This window comes from Triturus cristatus, chromosome 9 (assembly GCF_964204655.1).
Source record: "Triturus cristatus chromosome 9, aTriCri1.1, whole genome shotgun sequence".
Lineage (NCBI taxonomy): Eukaryota > Metazoa > Chordata > Amphibia > Caudata > Salamandridae > Triturus > Triturus cristatus.
In genome coordinates, this window is record NC_140592.1 from 377,550,336 (window position 1) to 377,568,875 (window position 18,540).

Consider the following 18,540-nt stretch of genomic DNA (forward strand, 5'->3'; position numbering starts at 1 on the left):
TTTACTGTCTGGCTTTAACCCATTGTTCTGCTTGTTCTTACAGATAGCCTACAGGAAAGATCACAACATTACAGTGAAAACACAAGAGTAAGGAAGATCTGGACCCTGGGTGACTTGTACAGATTTAAATTATTTGTGCTACTACGACATATTGGTCAAGAAACTTGCAAGAGCAAATGCTGAAAAATTCACCTACTTTGCTGGATGCTTAGGACCCAATGAAGGATTCTTTGGCCATGGTGCAATCAAAGAATGTTCTACTTCTAAGTGAGCTACTCTGGTGTGCAAGGAGGAGTTAGTCACAGCTCAGAGACCAGGGAATAGTTGTGTATTCATTATGAAGTAATGAGTGTGGCTGAGGGTTACGAGGAGAACTGGGAGATGCAAGATCGCCATTACATTTTGATGTAATAGCTGGAACATCAGCTTAATTATAGTCAGGAGATCTCAGGGAAAATATGCTGAAAGTTCAGGAGAAGTGTACAGGATCATCTTACATTATGATAGGGCACGGTCCCAATCTGAACCTTATTACTTAAAGATGCTCTTTCTCCAGAGCAGGTGGAAACTTGCACCTTCACTGAAGATAGCACAGCCTTAAACGATGGAGCACCAGTTTCAAACTGCTTCAGTGCATAAGGACCAGTGAGCTTTAGAAGAAGGAGGTGGGGGCCCCCCACACCTAGGTGCAGTGTTAACTGCAGCCACTTGTATGGTATGCCTGGATCGGTTCTTGGGATCTCCATGGCACCTCCCAAATGTCACCCTGTGTGCGGTGGTGGGCGGGGCACATGAACAGAGGTATTCCTAAATCTCCATGGACTCCTGGCCTAATGCAAATGACGTAACACCATCTTGAAATACTGCACAATTGGAATTACCAAAGGGCCCACAGAGGCAAGTGCAGTCCCTTCTTAGTGCAGAAATGCCCTAGGGGTTACAAAAGAAACGACTGCAGATGTCCATTGCATCCCCACTGCATTCCTGTAATAGAACCCTGGTGAAAAATGTTTGACAGTGAAAGAAGGAAATTTCGCCAAGAAAATCAGTGGGGCTAGAGCTATCCAGGCACTTGGAACTGGCTAACTGAAAAATGCAAACACTTGTTTATTCAGAGTTTCCTGTTGAACACACATGATAAAAGTGAAAGCGCTTAGTGTGTGTTCACATGAAGCTTTCTATGTGCTTATAAGGATATGTAATATATGTGCACACACATTTCCTCTGCTCCTAAACAACAGCTACATTTAGGAAAATCATTGTCCCAAACTACTGTGTGTCCTGCAACACGCATTTGCTTCAAAATCCTAACTATGTTAACTGTTGTATGATTAAAAAAAATCTATTTTTTTTGCTTTAATTGGAAAAAAAGGATCAAAACACTCAAAATTGTGTTTTTGGTTTACCTCCAATAATCTTGGCATTGCACCTATAAATGGCCTTCATCGCTTTCAAAATGCCCTTCAACCCATCTTAGGCAATTACCTGGACTATTCTATGTTTCCCCACCAGCCACCCCTTTCGTTTTACCTGGAGAGGGAGTTTTCTGAAGTGATGTCTTTCGGGGTCCGGACAGCTGTGAAGTTACGCTTTGGCTGTGATACTGAAACAAGAAGAAACATTTGCTTTTTTGAAGAGTCACATCTGTAAAACATGCCATCAAAGAAACAATCCCCAATTTCATGGACCATCAAAAAACTATAGTGAATGCTGTATAGTCGGTGCGGAAAGTGGAAAATGTATGTTAATATACATGCAGAAGGAAAATACAGCTACCAGTAACGATGTTTATAGCAAATAGCTCCTCCTAGTTCTCAAGATTTATATGTGAAATATTTTGCATTATCAAGCACTATTCAGATCATCTGAATCTCAGTATAAGGAGTCCGCTTTCATCTCCACAGTATATCTACAAATACCATACTACAATGCAGGGGCGGCTACTCCGTAATGGCGGCGCAGCGTCGCCCCACTGGTCAAAGTCAGACACAGAACAATAAAATTATAATAAAGCAATAATTTCATTTCATTTTCCTGTGACTGACTGGGCCGATGCCAGTGGAGGTTGGGGCGGGCTGGGCCGTAGCAGGGGGAGGAGCGATGGGCACTCTAAAGAGTGCGGGAAACATCGGTTACATCGCGGTCTTCACAAACGCAATACCTTTACCACGCGGGCATTACTACGCAAATCATTACAATGACTTGCGCTGGATGGTGCTCTAAGCTAAGGAATAGTTTGATTTACTAATCCAACACCTTCCCTACTGTAACGTAGGCTAGAGTTGGAATAGTGAATCATACTATTCCTAAGGCCAGCGCCCTCCAGCGCAAGTCTTTGTAAGGACTTGCGTTGTAATGCCTGTGTTGTAAAGGTTTCGCGGTGTGAAGACCGCGATGTAACATCACATATTCAAAGAGTGCATGTCATTTGGCCGGCTGTCTTATGCCGGCCAATCAAACATGTGCACTTCTATTTCTCCAACCCAGCTGTGTTGCACAGCCAGGTTGGAGAAACAGCACAAACTCCCATGCAGCTGCGGCGCGCAGTGGGGCCGGGTGGAGGGGGGGATTTCGACGCACGATGACGAGGGAACATTAAATAAATAATGAATTTCCCCTTCTCATCGTCTGTTAAAAATCACTATCACCCGGTCCCACTGCTCTTACCTGCACGGGCCGCGGCTGCTCCCATGCACTATCTGAGTGGCATACCAGGCAACTCAGACCAATCCTGGTGCCACTCTCATGCTAGTTAAAGCATGAGGGCAGCGTCTTGATTGGGCAGGCAGCCTGTGCTTTCGCAGTGACCACCAAGAGCAGAGATACACAGAGACGTCTGTTGGCGTCAGCGACAGCTAACATTTTTTTAATTATTCTTATTCCCTGTCTTACACCCAGCCCTCCACTGGTGTCAATACAGCAGTGGCGGAAGCCGCCACTGCTGTTTTGACACCTTCTTCTATATGTTTGTCAAAATTACTCATAAGAGATATACTATAAACAAGCATTGGCAACACTTTAAGGTCTGGCCAGCTTGCAATTTGTTTTTTACATTTTTGCTTTGCTTACATATGCAATATGCTAAATAAATTTGGCAAACGTATAAAAATCATAAAAAGTAAAGAAATGCCCAGCAGCCCAGGCAGCCCAGGAAGACCCGCACTGGCAATGAAGTTGGGTTCTTATCAGGCAGCTGGACACATGTGATCAGGCAAAATGTCCTCACTCAAAGTGCCAGGCAGCCAATAGATTGAGAGATCTGACCTATAGACCCATGCAGTAGGCTGCTGAGGGTGAAAGCAAAATTAATTTATGAATTTCTTGGAAAGCATCAGGCTAGCTGGCTTCCTAACCTCAGTGCTCTAGTTTTTCATAGGGATTTAAACCCAGGGGCAGAGCTTAAAAGGATACAAATTCTATTTGCTCCCGTTTTAGTACAAACTCAAGCTGGGCATCAAGTGCACTTTTTATGTACAATCAGAGTCACCCCCAGATTTCAACAGATGGAAAATGCCTGTGCAAAGTTGTGTACAAAGGGTAATAATACCACGACGCATATTAATCGCTTTCTATTTTATAAATGCAGTTATTTAGTTATTGGTAATTTGTAAGGTGCTCTATGTACCACTAAAAGCAGCTTCAGAGTGTCAGGAACAGGGGACATGAAGTAGGAGCAGTGGCGGCTGGCTTTGATGGTACTAGTGTGGTGGGCGGGGGAGGTTGTAGAAAAATAAAAATAAAAACTTACCTCATAACAGCATCTCTACTTGCCGTCTCTCCTGCATCTGGAGTCCAGCCGGAACGGAAGCAGGAAACGCACAGGCTCCCCTAGGCCAATCACGAAACTGATGTCACCATCATCGTGATTGGTCTCAGCGCCATGGTTCGGTGCTCAGACAGGGACTATGAGCACACATGGATCAGCAAAAATGCGACAAATAAAGCAGTTCTCCTTGTTTCACCAGGTTAAGACCAGATTTTCCCTGGTCTTAATTTTGGCCCTGCCTCCTATGTATGCCACCCTTTTACATTGGTGGCAGCATCAAAAACAATGAGTGTTGCGGTGGAATGCCCAATGCAACACCGATTGCCAATCCCTTTCATAATAAATACAGCATGAAAGGGTGTCTTATTTACAAGGTGGTGTTAAGCCACCTTAAGTGGCTTAATGCTGACTTGTGAATAAGGCAAAGTTCCTATCGCCATCACAACATCACTAAATGTGTGGCGGAAATAAGGGCTTGTAAATATACACCAAAGGGTTATTAAAGTATTTACTTTCCAGAGCAAGACCTTTTGTGCGCTGAAACTGTGCCCTTGAAGTAGCGCAAATGGCATTCTGGCTGCATTGCACTGCACTAAGTCAAGAGGGTGTTCCAAATGTGATACTTGGGCCCTACCATCCATGGTTTTGACAGCAAGCCAGATCTACAAAGATTGTCAGACATGGCCTTGCATAAAAAATAATGCCTGCAATGAAAAGGCGTCCCTTGACACAAAGGCCTGGATTAATAAACATTTTATGCTGGGTTTCTGCCACAAAAGTGGAGCAAACCTGCGCAAATTGTTCTTTTTAATTTACTTTCCATCCCAAAACTTGTTTTGTGCTGGACCGTTGTCTGAATGTAACACAAAGCAGTGTAAATCACTGCTTCGCATTACCCTGTGATGGGCGTTCCCATGCAACTACCCATGTTTTTTGACACACCTACTAACAATAGTAGACATGGTTTTGTGCACAAAAAATAACACCACTTTAACGTAGGTGTTAAAAAGGATACAAGTTTTTTATTTTCCCTAACTTTTCCAACTTTGCATGTGTGCTGCACTGTACAGCACACATCCAAAGTAGGAAAAGTTTTAAAGTTAGTCAAAGAATAGTATTTTATATTGGAAGGATATCCTTCCACTACAAAACCCATGCTAGACTCACGCAGACACCTTTGCATGGGAAACATCCATTACAACGCAGTCATTAAATCGCACTGCTTTTACAACGCAGTTGTTGCAACGCAACTATCTTTACATTGCATGCCATTACAACACATGCTATTACAATGCATGTCACTACAACGCATGCCATTACAAAGCAAGTTTTAGGGTGGGTATGGGCTTTGCGGTAGATGGGAATAGTAATTTTTACCCCTACACTATCCAACACTTACCCTACTGTTGCACTCACTGGAGTGGGAACAGTATTTTTTTACCCCTACACTATCCAACACTTACCCTAATGTTGCCCTAAAAGTATTATGCGTTGTAATGGTATGCGTTGTAAGGGGATACGTTGTAATGGAATGCGTTGTAATGGTAGTTTTTAAAAATGCGTTTTAATGGCATGTGTTGTAAAATTATGCAATGTAATGGTAGTTGCGATGTAAAAAACGTGTTGTAAAAGCATGCGTTGTAATTGTTTGCGTCGTAACATCATATTTTCCCTTTGCACTATGCCGCACAGGTATGCATGGCATTCAGCAGCCTAATTGTGCGCCAGGGCTAGGGAGAGAGCAGGATAATTCTAGATGTTTGTAGATATGGCGCTTTCCTGCACCCTTCTTCTAATGTCACATTGCAACGTTTGGTGTTGTGCCTTGTTGTGTGAAAGTTTTGAGCCAGAGCAGAGCAAAGCGCTATTTACGCTACCTTAAGGACAACATTTTTTGCACTGGAAAGTAAATACTGTTCAATGGCATGTATGGCTGTAGATACACATGCTCTGGAAACTCCTGCCATCTAGTTTGGGTCCATAGCTGTGCAAGTTGTTTTTCTTCAAAGAAATCTTTCGAGTCACAAGACTGAGGGACTCCTCCTGTCAGTGATATTGCTCATGGGCGTCGACACCTTTGTTTGACAGTATTATCTTCGATCGCGCTTTTCAACTTATGCACTGCACTTGAATTTTGTTGGTTCCGAATTTGACTGACTGGCCTTTGGGGTGCCGCCCATCTCAGGCCTATCTTCCGGCATGTCACCGCCTCCATCGAAGATGTGCTTCTAATGGAACATACGGTGTGCATACCACCACCATGTTGAATTTTCTAATGGAACATACATTTTGATTCTGCCCGCGTTGCCACGCAAAATATCCGCACACCGATCAACACCTTATGTGCAATCTGTGCCTTTCACCCGACCATAAGGAAGCCAACTGCGATACGTGTAAGTCGTTCTGGTCCAAAAAGACCCTTTGGGATCCAAAGGCCCGTTGGTTAAAAATGTTTTGGAGGAGCGGGGATGACACTCCCAACCATTTCTCCCAACTATTTCGGTGGAAAACATGCACATGAATAGCCAACCGTGGAAGAAGAGGAGGCTTTCTCTATCGTGCTTTGTTATTAATATCAGTGTGCATCTTAGAGGACACGCATGGCTTAGTTGTTCAGGATTCAAGCCAGAGGTCCAGCAGGCAATCTTGAATGTGCCTTTTGATAAAGAGCACCTTTTTGGGCCGCATGTAGATACTACCCTTGATAAAATGACAAAGGTACACCGAAAGAGCTGAAGTCACAAACTCCCACTCCTAGAGGCTCCTTTCGTCGCTCTGGCTATTAAGGTGGATATAAATCCACCTCCACAGACACAGGCACTTCCCAACAAAACAAAACCTAATCCAACTACAGTAAGGGTTATTTTAGAGGTAACTTATAGAACGGAACAAAAAGGGAAGGGGCAGGGGTGCTTCCTCGTGTGGAGAAGGACCCACTGCAAAGCAGTGACTACCCAAAATTTCCCCTTAACCACACAATACCTGTCAGGGGAAGACTTCAGTTCTTCTACCCACTCTGGGATTCTATCACCACAGACAAATGGGTCCTAGCCATCATCCAACAAGACTATTGTCTGGCGCTCATTTCCACACTACCCATATTCCACCCCATTCTCACCCGTTGCCACAGGAACATCTGACGCTTCTCAAACAACAGGTCCTAGGCCTTCTTCTTCAGGGGGGCATAGAACCTGTCCCACTTCAACAACAAGGCTCAAAGGTATACTGTCTATACTTTCTGATCCCCAAAAAGGATGGGTCATCAAGACGAATCCTAGATCTCAGACCTCTGAACCACTACACCCTATCAGAGCACTTCCATATGGTCACTCCACAGGATGGTATTCCACTTCTCCTGAGACCTAAAGGACGCCTACTTTCACATACTAATATATCCTGCTCACAGCAAATATCTCAGATTTATAGTAGCAGGCAAGCACTATCAATTCAAAGTACTTTCATTCGGGGTCACTACTGCACCTTGGGTATTCACCAAATGCTTGGCAGTGGTCGCAACACATCTGCGAAGACAAAATAGTCACATATATCCAAAGCTGGATGATTGGCTCATCAAAGCTAGCTCTTACAAACAATACTAACAGCACACTCAGGTGACAGTGGATCTGCTTCACAAGCTAGGGTTTACTACCAATATCCCCAAGCCTCATCTTAAACCTCTGCAAGTTCAGCCTTACTTGGAAGCAATCTTAAACACACAGTTAGGATTAGTCTACCCCAATCCCGCTCATATTCAGAACTTTCAGGTAACTATATCACAGTTCCAGCCAAACAAAACACTCACCATAAGGACTGTCATGCATCTGCTAAGAATGATGGCTACTTGTATTGCCATAATTCCCAACGTAAGGTTACAGATGCACCCTCTACAGCATTGTCTAGCTCAACAGTGGTCTCAGTCACAGAGTCACCTCCAAGATCTAGTGTTGATAAACCGCCAAACTCCTGTTCTCTGCAATGATGGAACACTAACAATCTGTTAAAATGGCGGCCTAGACCCTGTTCCTCACATCACTCTCACTATGGACGCACCAAACACTGGTTGAGGTGCTCACTTACAAGACTTGACAGTACAAGGTCTGTGGAATGTCAAACATCAATCTCTACACATCAACCACCTGGAGCTTCTGGCAGTATTTGTAGCACTGAAAGCTTTCCTTCCTTACTTGTCAAACAAGTTTTCCTCATCCGAATGGACAATATGACAGTCATGTATTACGTAAAAAAAACAGAGGCGGACAAAGTCTTCACAACTATGACACCTGTCTCAGACCATATGAAATTGGGCTTTTCAACACAACATTCACCTGCTTGCGGAATATCTCCTGGTCTGATTTTGCAGACCTGCTCAGCAGGATGCAGCAACAGACACACAAGTGGGAAGTCCACCCACAAGTCCTCCTTCCCTACGTTCAAAGGTGGGGTGCCCTTAGATTGACCTTTACGCCACAACAGAAAACCCAAAATGCCCAAACTTTGCCTCCAGAAACCCACACCCAATATCCAAGGGCAGCGCACTATGGATGAGTTGGTCAGGGATATTTGCCTAGGCTTTTCCACCTCTCCCTCTCATTCCATTTCTGGTTTGGATATTCAGGCAATCCTCTTGAACCATGATCCTTTTAGCTCCCACATGGGAGTGTCAGCCCTGGTTCATAAAACTGTTAGTACTCTCATTAACTCCACACGGAAATTTCCCCAACAGGAAAGACCTTCTCACTCAAAATCAAGGACAAATCAGACACCCAGACCCCAAAACACTTCTAGCAATTTGTCTCCTGAGGTAATAGAGTTTGGCTACTTCAATGTACTACCAGAATGTATGAACATTCTCAAAGAGGCATGTAGATCCACAATGAGAGCCTGTTATGCTGAAAAATGGAAATGTTTTGTTTGTTACTGCCAGTCAAATCAAATTGACCCTATTAAAGATACAGTAGAAGACAATATCTACTACCTACTTCAGTTGCAGAAAGCAAATTTAGCCTACACTTCCATAAGGTTATGCCATTCAACAATGGCTTCCTCTCTCCAAAATAGACAGCATCACTCATTATTCAAAATCCTAGTCATCAAAGTATTCATGGAAGGACTCAAACGAGTTATTCCACATAAGGTTCTTCCAGCACCCTCTTGGAACCTTAACTTTGTTTTCAACAACTCATCCTTTTTTGGTGACTCATGGGTCCCCCTTTTTGAGCCTCTCCACTCATGCCCCCTGCAATTTCTTTCCTGGAAAGTGATATTTTTAATTGCCATTACCTCACTTAGACGTATTAGTGAGCTCCAGGCTTTAACCTTCGAAGAACCATTCTTCAAAATACATAGAGACAAATTTGTTATTCGTACCAATCCAAAATTCCTATCTAAGGTAGTCTCACAATTTCACCTCAATCAAACCATTGAACTCCCAGTTTTATTTCCTCTCTCTGACTGTTGCAGAAAGAGCTCTTTATACTCTAGATGTAAAAAGAGCACGCATGATCTACATAGATAGAACTAAAACTTTCAGTAAAATAAAGCAACTCTTTATAACCTTTTCTCCACCTCATAAAGGCAATCCAATATTCAAACCAGGCATAGCCAGATGGATAGTCAAATGTATTCAAACTCACAACATTTAGGCCAAAACACATTTACCTGTTACTCCCAGAGCACATTCCACTAGTGAAAGGGAGCCACTATGGCGTCTCTGGGAAATATTCCCATAGCAGACATTTGTAAGGCAGGTACAACACACACATTCACCAAACACTACTGTGTTAATATTTTAGCACACCAACGAGCCAGTGTAGGCCAGGCAGTGCTATGTACTCTGCAACTTCCACAGGCTAGCCACTGTTTCTAGGAGGAAGTGCTCTACAGTCTATACAGAACGTGTGTATCTACAGTCACACATGCCATTGAACAGATTATGTTACTTACCCTGTAAGCATCTGTTCGTGGCATGTAGTGCTGTAGATTCACTTGCACCCCTCTTCTACGGATGCCTGTTGCCGTTGTAGTTACATTTTATGTTTATCCAGTATACTTACTTTTAGCATAGACATCGCTTTTCTTACACTTACCTTACACTCCTTTCTCACCGTCTACGGGAAAACAATCTAACAAATGAGTTGATGGCCATGCGCAAGATCACCAAGAAGAGTCTCTTAGGGCCAGATGTAGGTGATCCACAAATACCGAATTCTTAATACCGCATTTTACCGATTCAGTATTAATAAATCGGTATGTCTTATGTAGGTAATGAATCGGCAAAAAATACAGATTCCTTAATATTCCTTATTACCGAATCGGTAATACCGATTCGGTAATAAGGACTACCTACCCATTCATTCCTTTGGGCTTGGAGGCCCATAGGAATGAATCTAAAGCCATTCTGTATTAGCGATTCGGTATTACCGAATCAGCAATACCGGAAGGTATTTCAAGGGTGCCAGGGTGTCCAAAGGACACCCTGTTGCACCCCTGAAATGGGCCTGAATGAATGAATGAATGCAATAAATTTATATTGCGCAACTAAAACCCGAAGGCATCAAGGCGCCTACAAAACAGATCCAAATGAGAAAACAGAACACCACTACAGGTATGACTTTGCGAAAAGATGAGTTTTCAAGGCAACTCTGAAAAGCTGTAATGTGGGAAGAGACCTAAGTTCTAGTGGGAGATCATTCCACCACTTAGGTGCCAGAAAAGAGAAGGCTTTGCCTCCCCATCTAGCTTTACGAATACGGGGGACTAGAAAGAGAAGTCTGTTGGAGGAGCGCAAGTTCCTGGAGGGGCTATAATGAAACAGAATAGAACCCATTCCAGAAGAGCTACCATTAGCTAGAGCCCTATAGGTCATACACATGGTTTTAAAGAGTATCCGGTCCTCTATAGGAAGCCAATGTAACAATTTTCTGGCAGAGGAAGCCGAGGCATGCCTGGGCAGATCAAGGACAAACCTAGCTGCTGCGTTCTGGGCTACTTGCAAGCGCTACAGCAGACTTCTATTAAGTCCCGCATATAGCGCATTGCAATAGTCCAGCCGGGAACCGATGAGAGCAACAGCAACTTGTTTCCTTGCCTGCTGTGAGAGATAGTGTCTAATTTTTCCCAGTGTGTATATAATGCCCCAGCAGGTAGAGACCATTCTGTTAACTTGTTGACACATGTTAAGGGTGGGATCGATCAAAACTCCTAGGTTTTTGGCCGACGAGGCGGGATCAGGACACATTCCCAATGAGTCCGGCCACCAATCATGAGACCAAACCTCTTCCTTTCCTCCAAACACCATCACCTCCGTCTTCTCCCCATTCAGTTTCAATGAGTTGTGAATCATCCATTGTCCTACTGCCTCCATACAAGATCTAAAATTGGAGGCAGTCGACTTAACTGATTGGGAGAGAGAGACGAGGATCTGTGTGTCATCTGCATAGGAGACTACCTCCCTCCCAAAAGATCTAATAAGTCTGGCAAGGGGGGTCACATATATGTTAAAAAGGGTCGGACTTAATGCCGACCCCTGAGGGACCCCACATTGCACAGACATGGATGGAGATAGAAACTCCCCCAACTTCACTCTTTGCTCTCTTTGACCAAGAAAAGAGGTCAATAGGCACAGGGCTGCTCCCTCAACCCCAATCTCCCTCAGACGAGATGATAGGACTGAGGGAGAGAGGGTATCAAAGGCTGCCGTGAGGTCCAGCAGGATAAGGAGGGCGGTCTGGCCCCCATCCACACGAGTGCGGATATTATCCAGCACTATGGTGAGGGCCGACTCAGTGCTATGTTCCCTCCTAAAACCATGCTGGGAATGATCAAGGCAGCCTGAGCTTTCTACAAAAGCTGCGAGATGTTTATTGAGGTGGGTTTCTAACATCTTCGCAGGGGCAGGGAGCAGTGAAATGGGGCGGAAGTTTTTTAAAACCCCAGGATCAAGAGATGGTTTCTTTAGTAAAGGCTTCACTACTGCCCTTTTCCATTGAGGGGGGAAGATACCATCCCTTATGGCCCTATTCATGATGTCAACAAGGGGAGGCAGGAAGGTTTCCCTGCATTGCTTGAGGATCTTAAGGGGACAGATATCTAGAGGTGAGCCTGACTTGGTGTTATTCAGGAGGATCTCTAAATCCTGCAAGGAGAGGAGAGGGAAGGACTCCAAACGTCCCCGAGAGGAATTCCCCATGAGAGCAATGGGAACATGAGCCACATCCCCAAATACCGGGGGCTCAGTAGTCAGGGTCCTCTGCAGCTCTAAGGTGGAATAAATATCAGAGATCTTCATCTGAAAAAAGACAGCTATGCTGTCACAGAGCTGCTGCGAAGCAATAACAGGGTCCGGGGTTTGAAGGGACATAAGGGAGTCCACTATCCTAAAGAGCTCCTTAGGGGAGGAGAGAGAGGAGGAGAGGGCCGTGAAGTATTCCTGTTTAGCCCTTATCACTTCCCGCTTATACTTCCTCATCAAGAGTTTGTGGGCCTCTTTTTTCATCCAATCCCAACTAGAATGCCAAAGCCGCTCCCGTCTCCTAACTTCCTGTCTAAGAGATCTTAGATGCTCCGAAAACCAGGGGGCAGAGGGCTTTTTTCTCGCTGAGTAACGCACCCGGATAGGCGCCAACTCATCCAGTGCGTCAGTAACAGCCTTTTCAAATAGCGTAACCGCCACCTGAACATTCTCCTTTTGAGGAACGGCCAGGCTGGGAGCCCAAGGAGCAAAGGAGCTGTCAGTGATTTTCTTAAAGTCCCTAAGGAGTTCCGTTATACTCGGGGCTTTATCGTGCCTGACCATGATCGGGCAAGACACCTCAAACGGAACAGCCAGATGATCGGACCATGAGAGGAAGAAGGGGTCCCTTACCACCAACCTCTCATCATTCGAAAAAATCCCGTCAAGCGTATGACCCGCTCGATGGGTAATACCTCTGACCAATTGAGTCAATCCACAGGCTGACATAACTTCCAGCAGGGAGAGAGTATCAGTAGGCTCCAGTAATTCTAAAGGATAATTTAGGTCTCCCAGAACCGTTAAATTTTTACGACCAAAATAGGGTTCTAAGATATGAAGTAGCTGATGTCCAAAGTCCCCTCTGGGACCGGGGGACGATAAATCAGAATCCCATTGAAAGTGGACTCATGAGCACCTTTTAAAGAAAAGTACATGGCCTGAAAATTATCTTTAGGGTCTGATAGAGATAGGGTATGGCAATAGAAAGTGTCTTTGTACAAAATTGCTAAACCTCCTCCTACACGACCAATTCTATCCTGCCGAGACAGGCAATAGCCCATGGGGACCGCTTCCACCAAGTCTGGACCGGAGGAGTCCCTTGCCCATGTCTCCGTGACAAAAACCCATGAGGGTTTCCTGTCCAGTACAAGCTCCTTAAAAGACGTATTGTTTTTTATCAATGAGCGAGCATTAATAAGGATACAGTCTTCCCTCGCCGTACTGATTCCAATATAGGTATTATGTGTTAACGGATGGGAAGATGAGGGGAGGATCGAATCCCCAGAACTTACCAATGAGCATCCACAGCCTAAAGGAAGTAGGAAATCATCCGGAGCGTTCCTATGGGAACATGGGAGTCTGGAAGGTTTCAACCTGAGTAGGTCATTCAAAGAGTACGAACGGGATATAAGACTTTCCCTTTACCGGCCTGAGGTCCAGCCGGCCAGCCCGTCCTCAGCGCGGACGGGCGCAGACGGGCTGGACTCTGGCGTGACTCCGGCGTCACTGTGGCGCTCACGCTGCGCGCAAACGCTGCGCGTCATAATGTCCGGTAAAAATAGGGCTCTGCCCTAACCACCTGACTGCTAGAGCGCCGGGGGAGGAGAGAGCTTCCCTGAGACCAATCCAAGATGGCGCCCAGTACGAGCAGAACGCGAGGGCCAGAGCCGCCAAAAAAGCGGTGAGGGACACAATTAGAGTGCGGCAGTGCGGAGGATGCCCTAAGGGCATGGATGTGTGCCACATGGCACTTAAAAAAACATTCTAAAGTGAATTTTTAAAGGAATTAGTTAACTACCACCAACTTGAAGTTGGTGGTAATTAAAAAATTCTTAAAGCACATAAGCACTCTTTTATGTGCTTTCTACATTGCATTTACCGAATCGGTAAATACCGATTCGGTAAATACCGAATCATCACCTACATTAAGAATGGCTAAATACCGGTCAGTAACCCTGAAATTTACAGAATTTCGGGTTACCAACCGGTATTTAGCCACCTACATCTGGCCTTTTGTCTTTTGATTCAAAAGACTTCTTCGAAGAAAAACAGCTTGCACAACTCCAGACCCAACACTAGATGGCAGTAGTATGCAGAGCATGTGAATCTACAGCGCTACACGCCATGAAAAGATGCTTACACGGTAAGTAACATAATCCTTATCAAGATTTTGCGCCACCATGTCTAACTTGCCAGCGCTACAAAGTTATAATAAATCTGCTCCGATATGATGCTCTGAGGAATTCCTGCGTATATGGTAGTACCACAGATTTAGCACTAAAAGAAGGCATACCTGTTTTCACATTCTGTCCTACAAATGCATCACTGGACTAAAAACAGGTGTAATCCTAATAAAAATGTTCAACCCTTAAACAATTTAGTGAAGAGCTTGATGACTTGGATTGGTATTGTCTAAGTATTTACCATTTCCTTTAATTGAATCTTTTTTACTAATCATACACAATTTCACTGCATTTGATGAACTTACTTTGCTAATCATATTGAAGTTTATATTGCTACCACTTTCTCCATGTTCTTGTGCATAGTGTGCGATGAACCGCGGTCGGATAGTTCAATCACTGTCCCAAAACGTCAATACCTTATAACGCTTTATTAATTATTGTATGATTCAATCACTACTTAATTTGAGCTGTTGGTTCCAGTGCTGGGCACCAACACTTAATTGTCACCACCGGCACTTGTAACGGTCTGCTACATGGTTAATCCATTTGTCTAATTTAGAAATGATCACAACAAAAGTAGTTTTTTTATCCAAAATGCATATAAAATTACTAATGCCTGCCACCAAAGGCATTTTTATAGCTATAGGGCTTGAAATAGTTTGAATTGTAACACTTGTAGGAGAGCGATGGTTAGAAGTTGCGTTGGTAGTGTGATTGGCAGTACAGGCAGGGGCAATGGGGGGTGTAAACTAAGGTTCTCCTGAAGAGGGCCCAGTCACTTATTTTTTTACAAATTAAGCACTGATGGTTCGGGTTATGTATTTAAGAGTGCAAAACAAACACTCCAATCTGTAGACAATAAGCCAAATTAACAAACATTTTGCGCTGGTTTTGTATCACAAAAGTGACGCAAAACTGCTCTAAATTATTATTTTGGATTTACTTTCCAGTGCAAAACTTGTTTTGCACGGAAATGTTGCCTAAAAGTAATGCAAAGCAGCACTAAGAGCTGCTTCGGCTTACGCTGCATCAAGGGGGCCTTCCATGGATGGTACATGGTAAGGCTGGACCAGGCATCGGGCACCAGGATGGAAGGGTGGGGGACTGTTTTTTTTTTACTAGGGGACCGGTGTTGCAACAATGCTGCAATATCGACCCCAGTAACAAAAACAGCAGGCCGGCATTATCCACTCAGCACTCACTTTTGTTTCCAGTTTCCCTGTGCTCTGAAATATGTTATGGTTTAAAAGCACCTGCTCCCTGCCTACCCCATCCTCAGATGGTGATCAAATGAATACATTGGACACAATACACGATCACATCACTCACAACACTGGATAGCATCTTGTTCCAGGGGGGAGGGGGAGTTTGTGGGAATGTTACTAGTTTCCTTATGTACTGCATAATATAATAAAGTTAAGTTAGCTTTTGATGATGCTTTGTTATATTGCTATGTACAAGGATCTTAAACCTAATACAAAGATATAAACGATAAAAGCACACGCTGCAGAGTTCCTTGTGTAGCCAGCAGTTTTCAAGCAACAATAAATGTGTCAAGATGTCTCTGGTGATTAACATTCCTGCTTGAGAGAGACCGGAGTTTTGTCTAGTGGCAGTTTTGACTCATATTTGGTTGATGTAATGTAATGTAAGTATGTCTTTTTCTTACTTCATGATATTTATAGAAGTGAAAGACTTCATGGTTAATAGCATTGGACTTTTCCTGGGATCCTTTTGACTACCACTTGGGTCTTATTCAAGAAATGTGTTTATTTGAGTAGTCTAAATCTCAACTTCTATTGTTTGGTGAATAAAGTGTGCAGGTCCTCTAAGTAGAACTTATGTATTGTGACCAAAGAAGGAATTCCATCTTGAAATTTTTTGTTCTATTATTAAGCATCCCAATCCCAGGTTTCAGTTGCAAATTCTCCATTAAGAATGCTCTGTATTGCTCAACAGAAAGGTTCTTTTTAATTGGAAGCCTGCAACAAGGCACTCTACTCAATGACAGAAGACACATGAAGTTGACATCCCTGTAATCCGCTAAAGCTTTGCGACTGGTAACATAAGAATAAGAAATATACAACAATTTCTTTAGGACAGAATGAAATGAAAGTGGAAATCCAGCAAACACATTATACCTACTAGTAACTTGGTGAACCTTCTTCGCTAAATTACTGTCACTTTGTGAGTCTTTGCCTGCTCCAATTCTGCAACAATAAAATGGATGTTTTACCACAAGAGCTATTACACTACTGTAAATATTCCAAGCTCTAACTTACTTTATTATTAATTTATGCTACGTAATCTTCAAGTTTGCATTGAATCGTGCGTTTAATGTGTTTTTCTTTATTGTATATCAGCTTGTAAGCTTATCTGTGAGGTGCTATAGCCTAGCTCTGTTGTATACTTCCTAGGGCTTGGGGGACTTCATTTCAGTGCACCTATCCACTTCTTCAGAATATTCACTTAATTTAATGACACCAAAACGTTTTTTAGGAACCACAGAGTGAGCTGAATGTTCTCAATGCAGATCTGAACATTCATGTCTACTCATATTTCACAGATTTAAGGGGCAGGATCAGACTTTGTTATCCCTCTGTGCAGTCATTATCATCCTACTCACTAAGGTAGTATGGAGGGTATTTCTCTATAAGTGCATTTGGTTGCATGTCAGTATTAAACATTAAACCAAATCAGAGACAATCTCACCAACTTAACCATAACATTTTGTTCATGTCCTGTGCCATACAACTAATTGTTTTAAAATGGTTTGCCTCCTAAATTTTGAGAGAGAGAGAGATATTCCAAACCAAATTTCATTACATCAAGAAAACTCCGGGACACCTCAGGATGGTTGATTAGTTTATTTGCAGAAAATGCTCTCTACCAACACATTTCAACTTTCGGCTTGATCACGGTATGGCTTGAGTCCCCATACATCCTTTTACATACACATAAAAATTGACAGTGAAAGAGGACGAGCGCACTATACAAGTTCAGTATGACCAAAATCTGTAAGCGCCATTTTGGAATGTCTTTCAAAACGAATACGTCAGTTTATCAACTGGCATACAGGAAATGTTATTCCTTCATTATTTACATAAAGATGCATTGAAACCGCCAGGAAGGCCTATAGTCTCCTCCATGGGTTCACAACTGGAAATGACTTCCAAGTATATCGATCATTACTTAAGACCCTTTGTAACAGCCTTACCCGCCTACTTAAAAGATACTACACACTTTTTAATGATGATTGATGGATTAACATGGGAAGAAGACTACATGTTGATTACATTAGATGTGACCAGTCTTTATACTTGTATTAGACATGACCTGGGGAGCCAGGCCATTAGACACTTTCTACGTGCAAGGCCAGTGTCATTGTTATTGCACACAGAGATGTTGATTGAAATGGTGTGGTCCTGATTAATGACTGACGTTTACTTCTTTGATCAAAGAATATACAAGCAGATAAAAGGCACGCAATGGGCACCTGCTTCGCCCCCAGCTATGCGAATCTTTTCATGGGCTGGTGGGAGTAGCAGTTGTCCAGTTGCTGGGAGACTGGTGTACAGTTGCTAGGAGACTCAAGGTGAACAAATTGTGATGTGGACGAGATTCACTGATGATACTTTTTTAATTTGGAAGGGCGTTGAGGAATCAGCAGCAGCCTTTATGTCATCATTGAATGAAAACAATATGAATCTACATTTCACATCAGCTATGAGTACGAAAAATATTATATTTTTGGATGTGGAAATTGCAGTACAGGGCAACCAACTGGGGACTAAGTTACAGAGAAAGGAGACTGGTGGGAATAGCCTCCTTAATGCTACCAGTGCACACCCATACAGTCTAATCCAGAGTATCCCCTATGGGGAGCTAATTAGGGCCAAAACAAATTGTAGCACAGAAAAAGAATATGTAGAGGAAAAGCTGGTGATGAGTAAGAGATTTGAAGAACGGGGCTATAGCAAGAAGACAGTCAGGCAAGCTATAGAAAAGACTGATACGCTGCAAAGATATAATCTCTTGCATCCTAATCCAACAGAGATTGCAGGAACTGACAGCCAGGTGAGATTTATAACGACATTCTCAAACAAGGCATACAGAATTAGAAAAATGTTCAATCAAAATTGCCATATTTTGAAGACTGGTTCCATTATCAAAAAATACGTACATGATTCCCACCTAAATCACTTTTAGAAAATGCAGGTCCTTAAAGGACGAGTTGAGCTGCAATCTAGTATCCTCACGGGTTGTGGGGGTGGATTGGAAGAGCGGGTGGCTTTCCATGTTGTATGCATTCAGAAGCATGTGCCAACAGTACTAATTGCACCAATCATGGTCCCAAACAG

At 43.3% G+C, this 18,540-nt stretch overlaps 1 protein-coding gene across 1 annotated transcript in view; it reads right to left on the reverse strand.

Moving 5' to 3' along the window:
* The window catches only part of CLIP3 (CAP-Gly domain containing linker protein 3), a 193,269-nt gene that overhangs the window by 18,791 nt on the left and 155,938 nt on the right, over nucleotides 1-18,540 (reverse strand). Inside the window, exons 12-13 of the mRNA XM_085625217.1 lie at nucleotides 16,325-16,389; nucleotides 1,531-1,603 (exon numbers count right to left, since the gene is read on the reverse strand). Coding sequence (XP_085481343.1) covers nucleotides 1,531-1,603; nucleotides 16,325-16,389 — 138 coding nt within the window. The remainder of the gene's footprint in view (nucleotides 1-1,530; nucleotides 1,604-16,324; nucleotides 16,390-18,540) is intronic.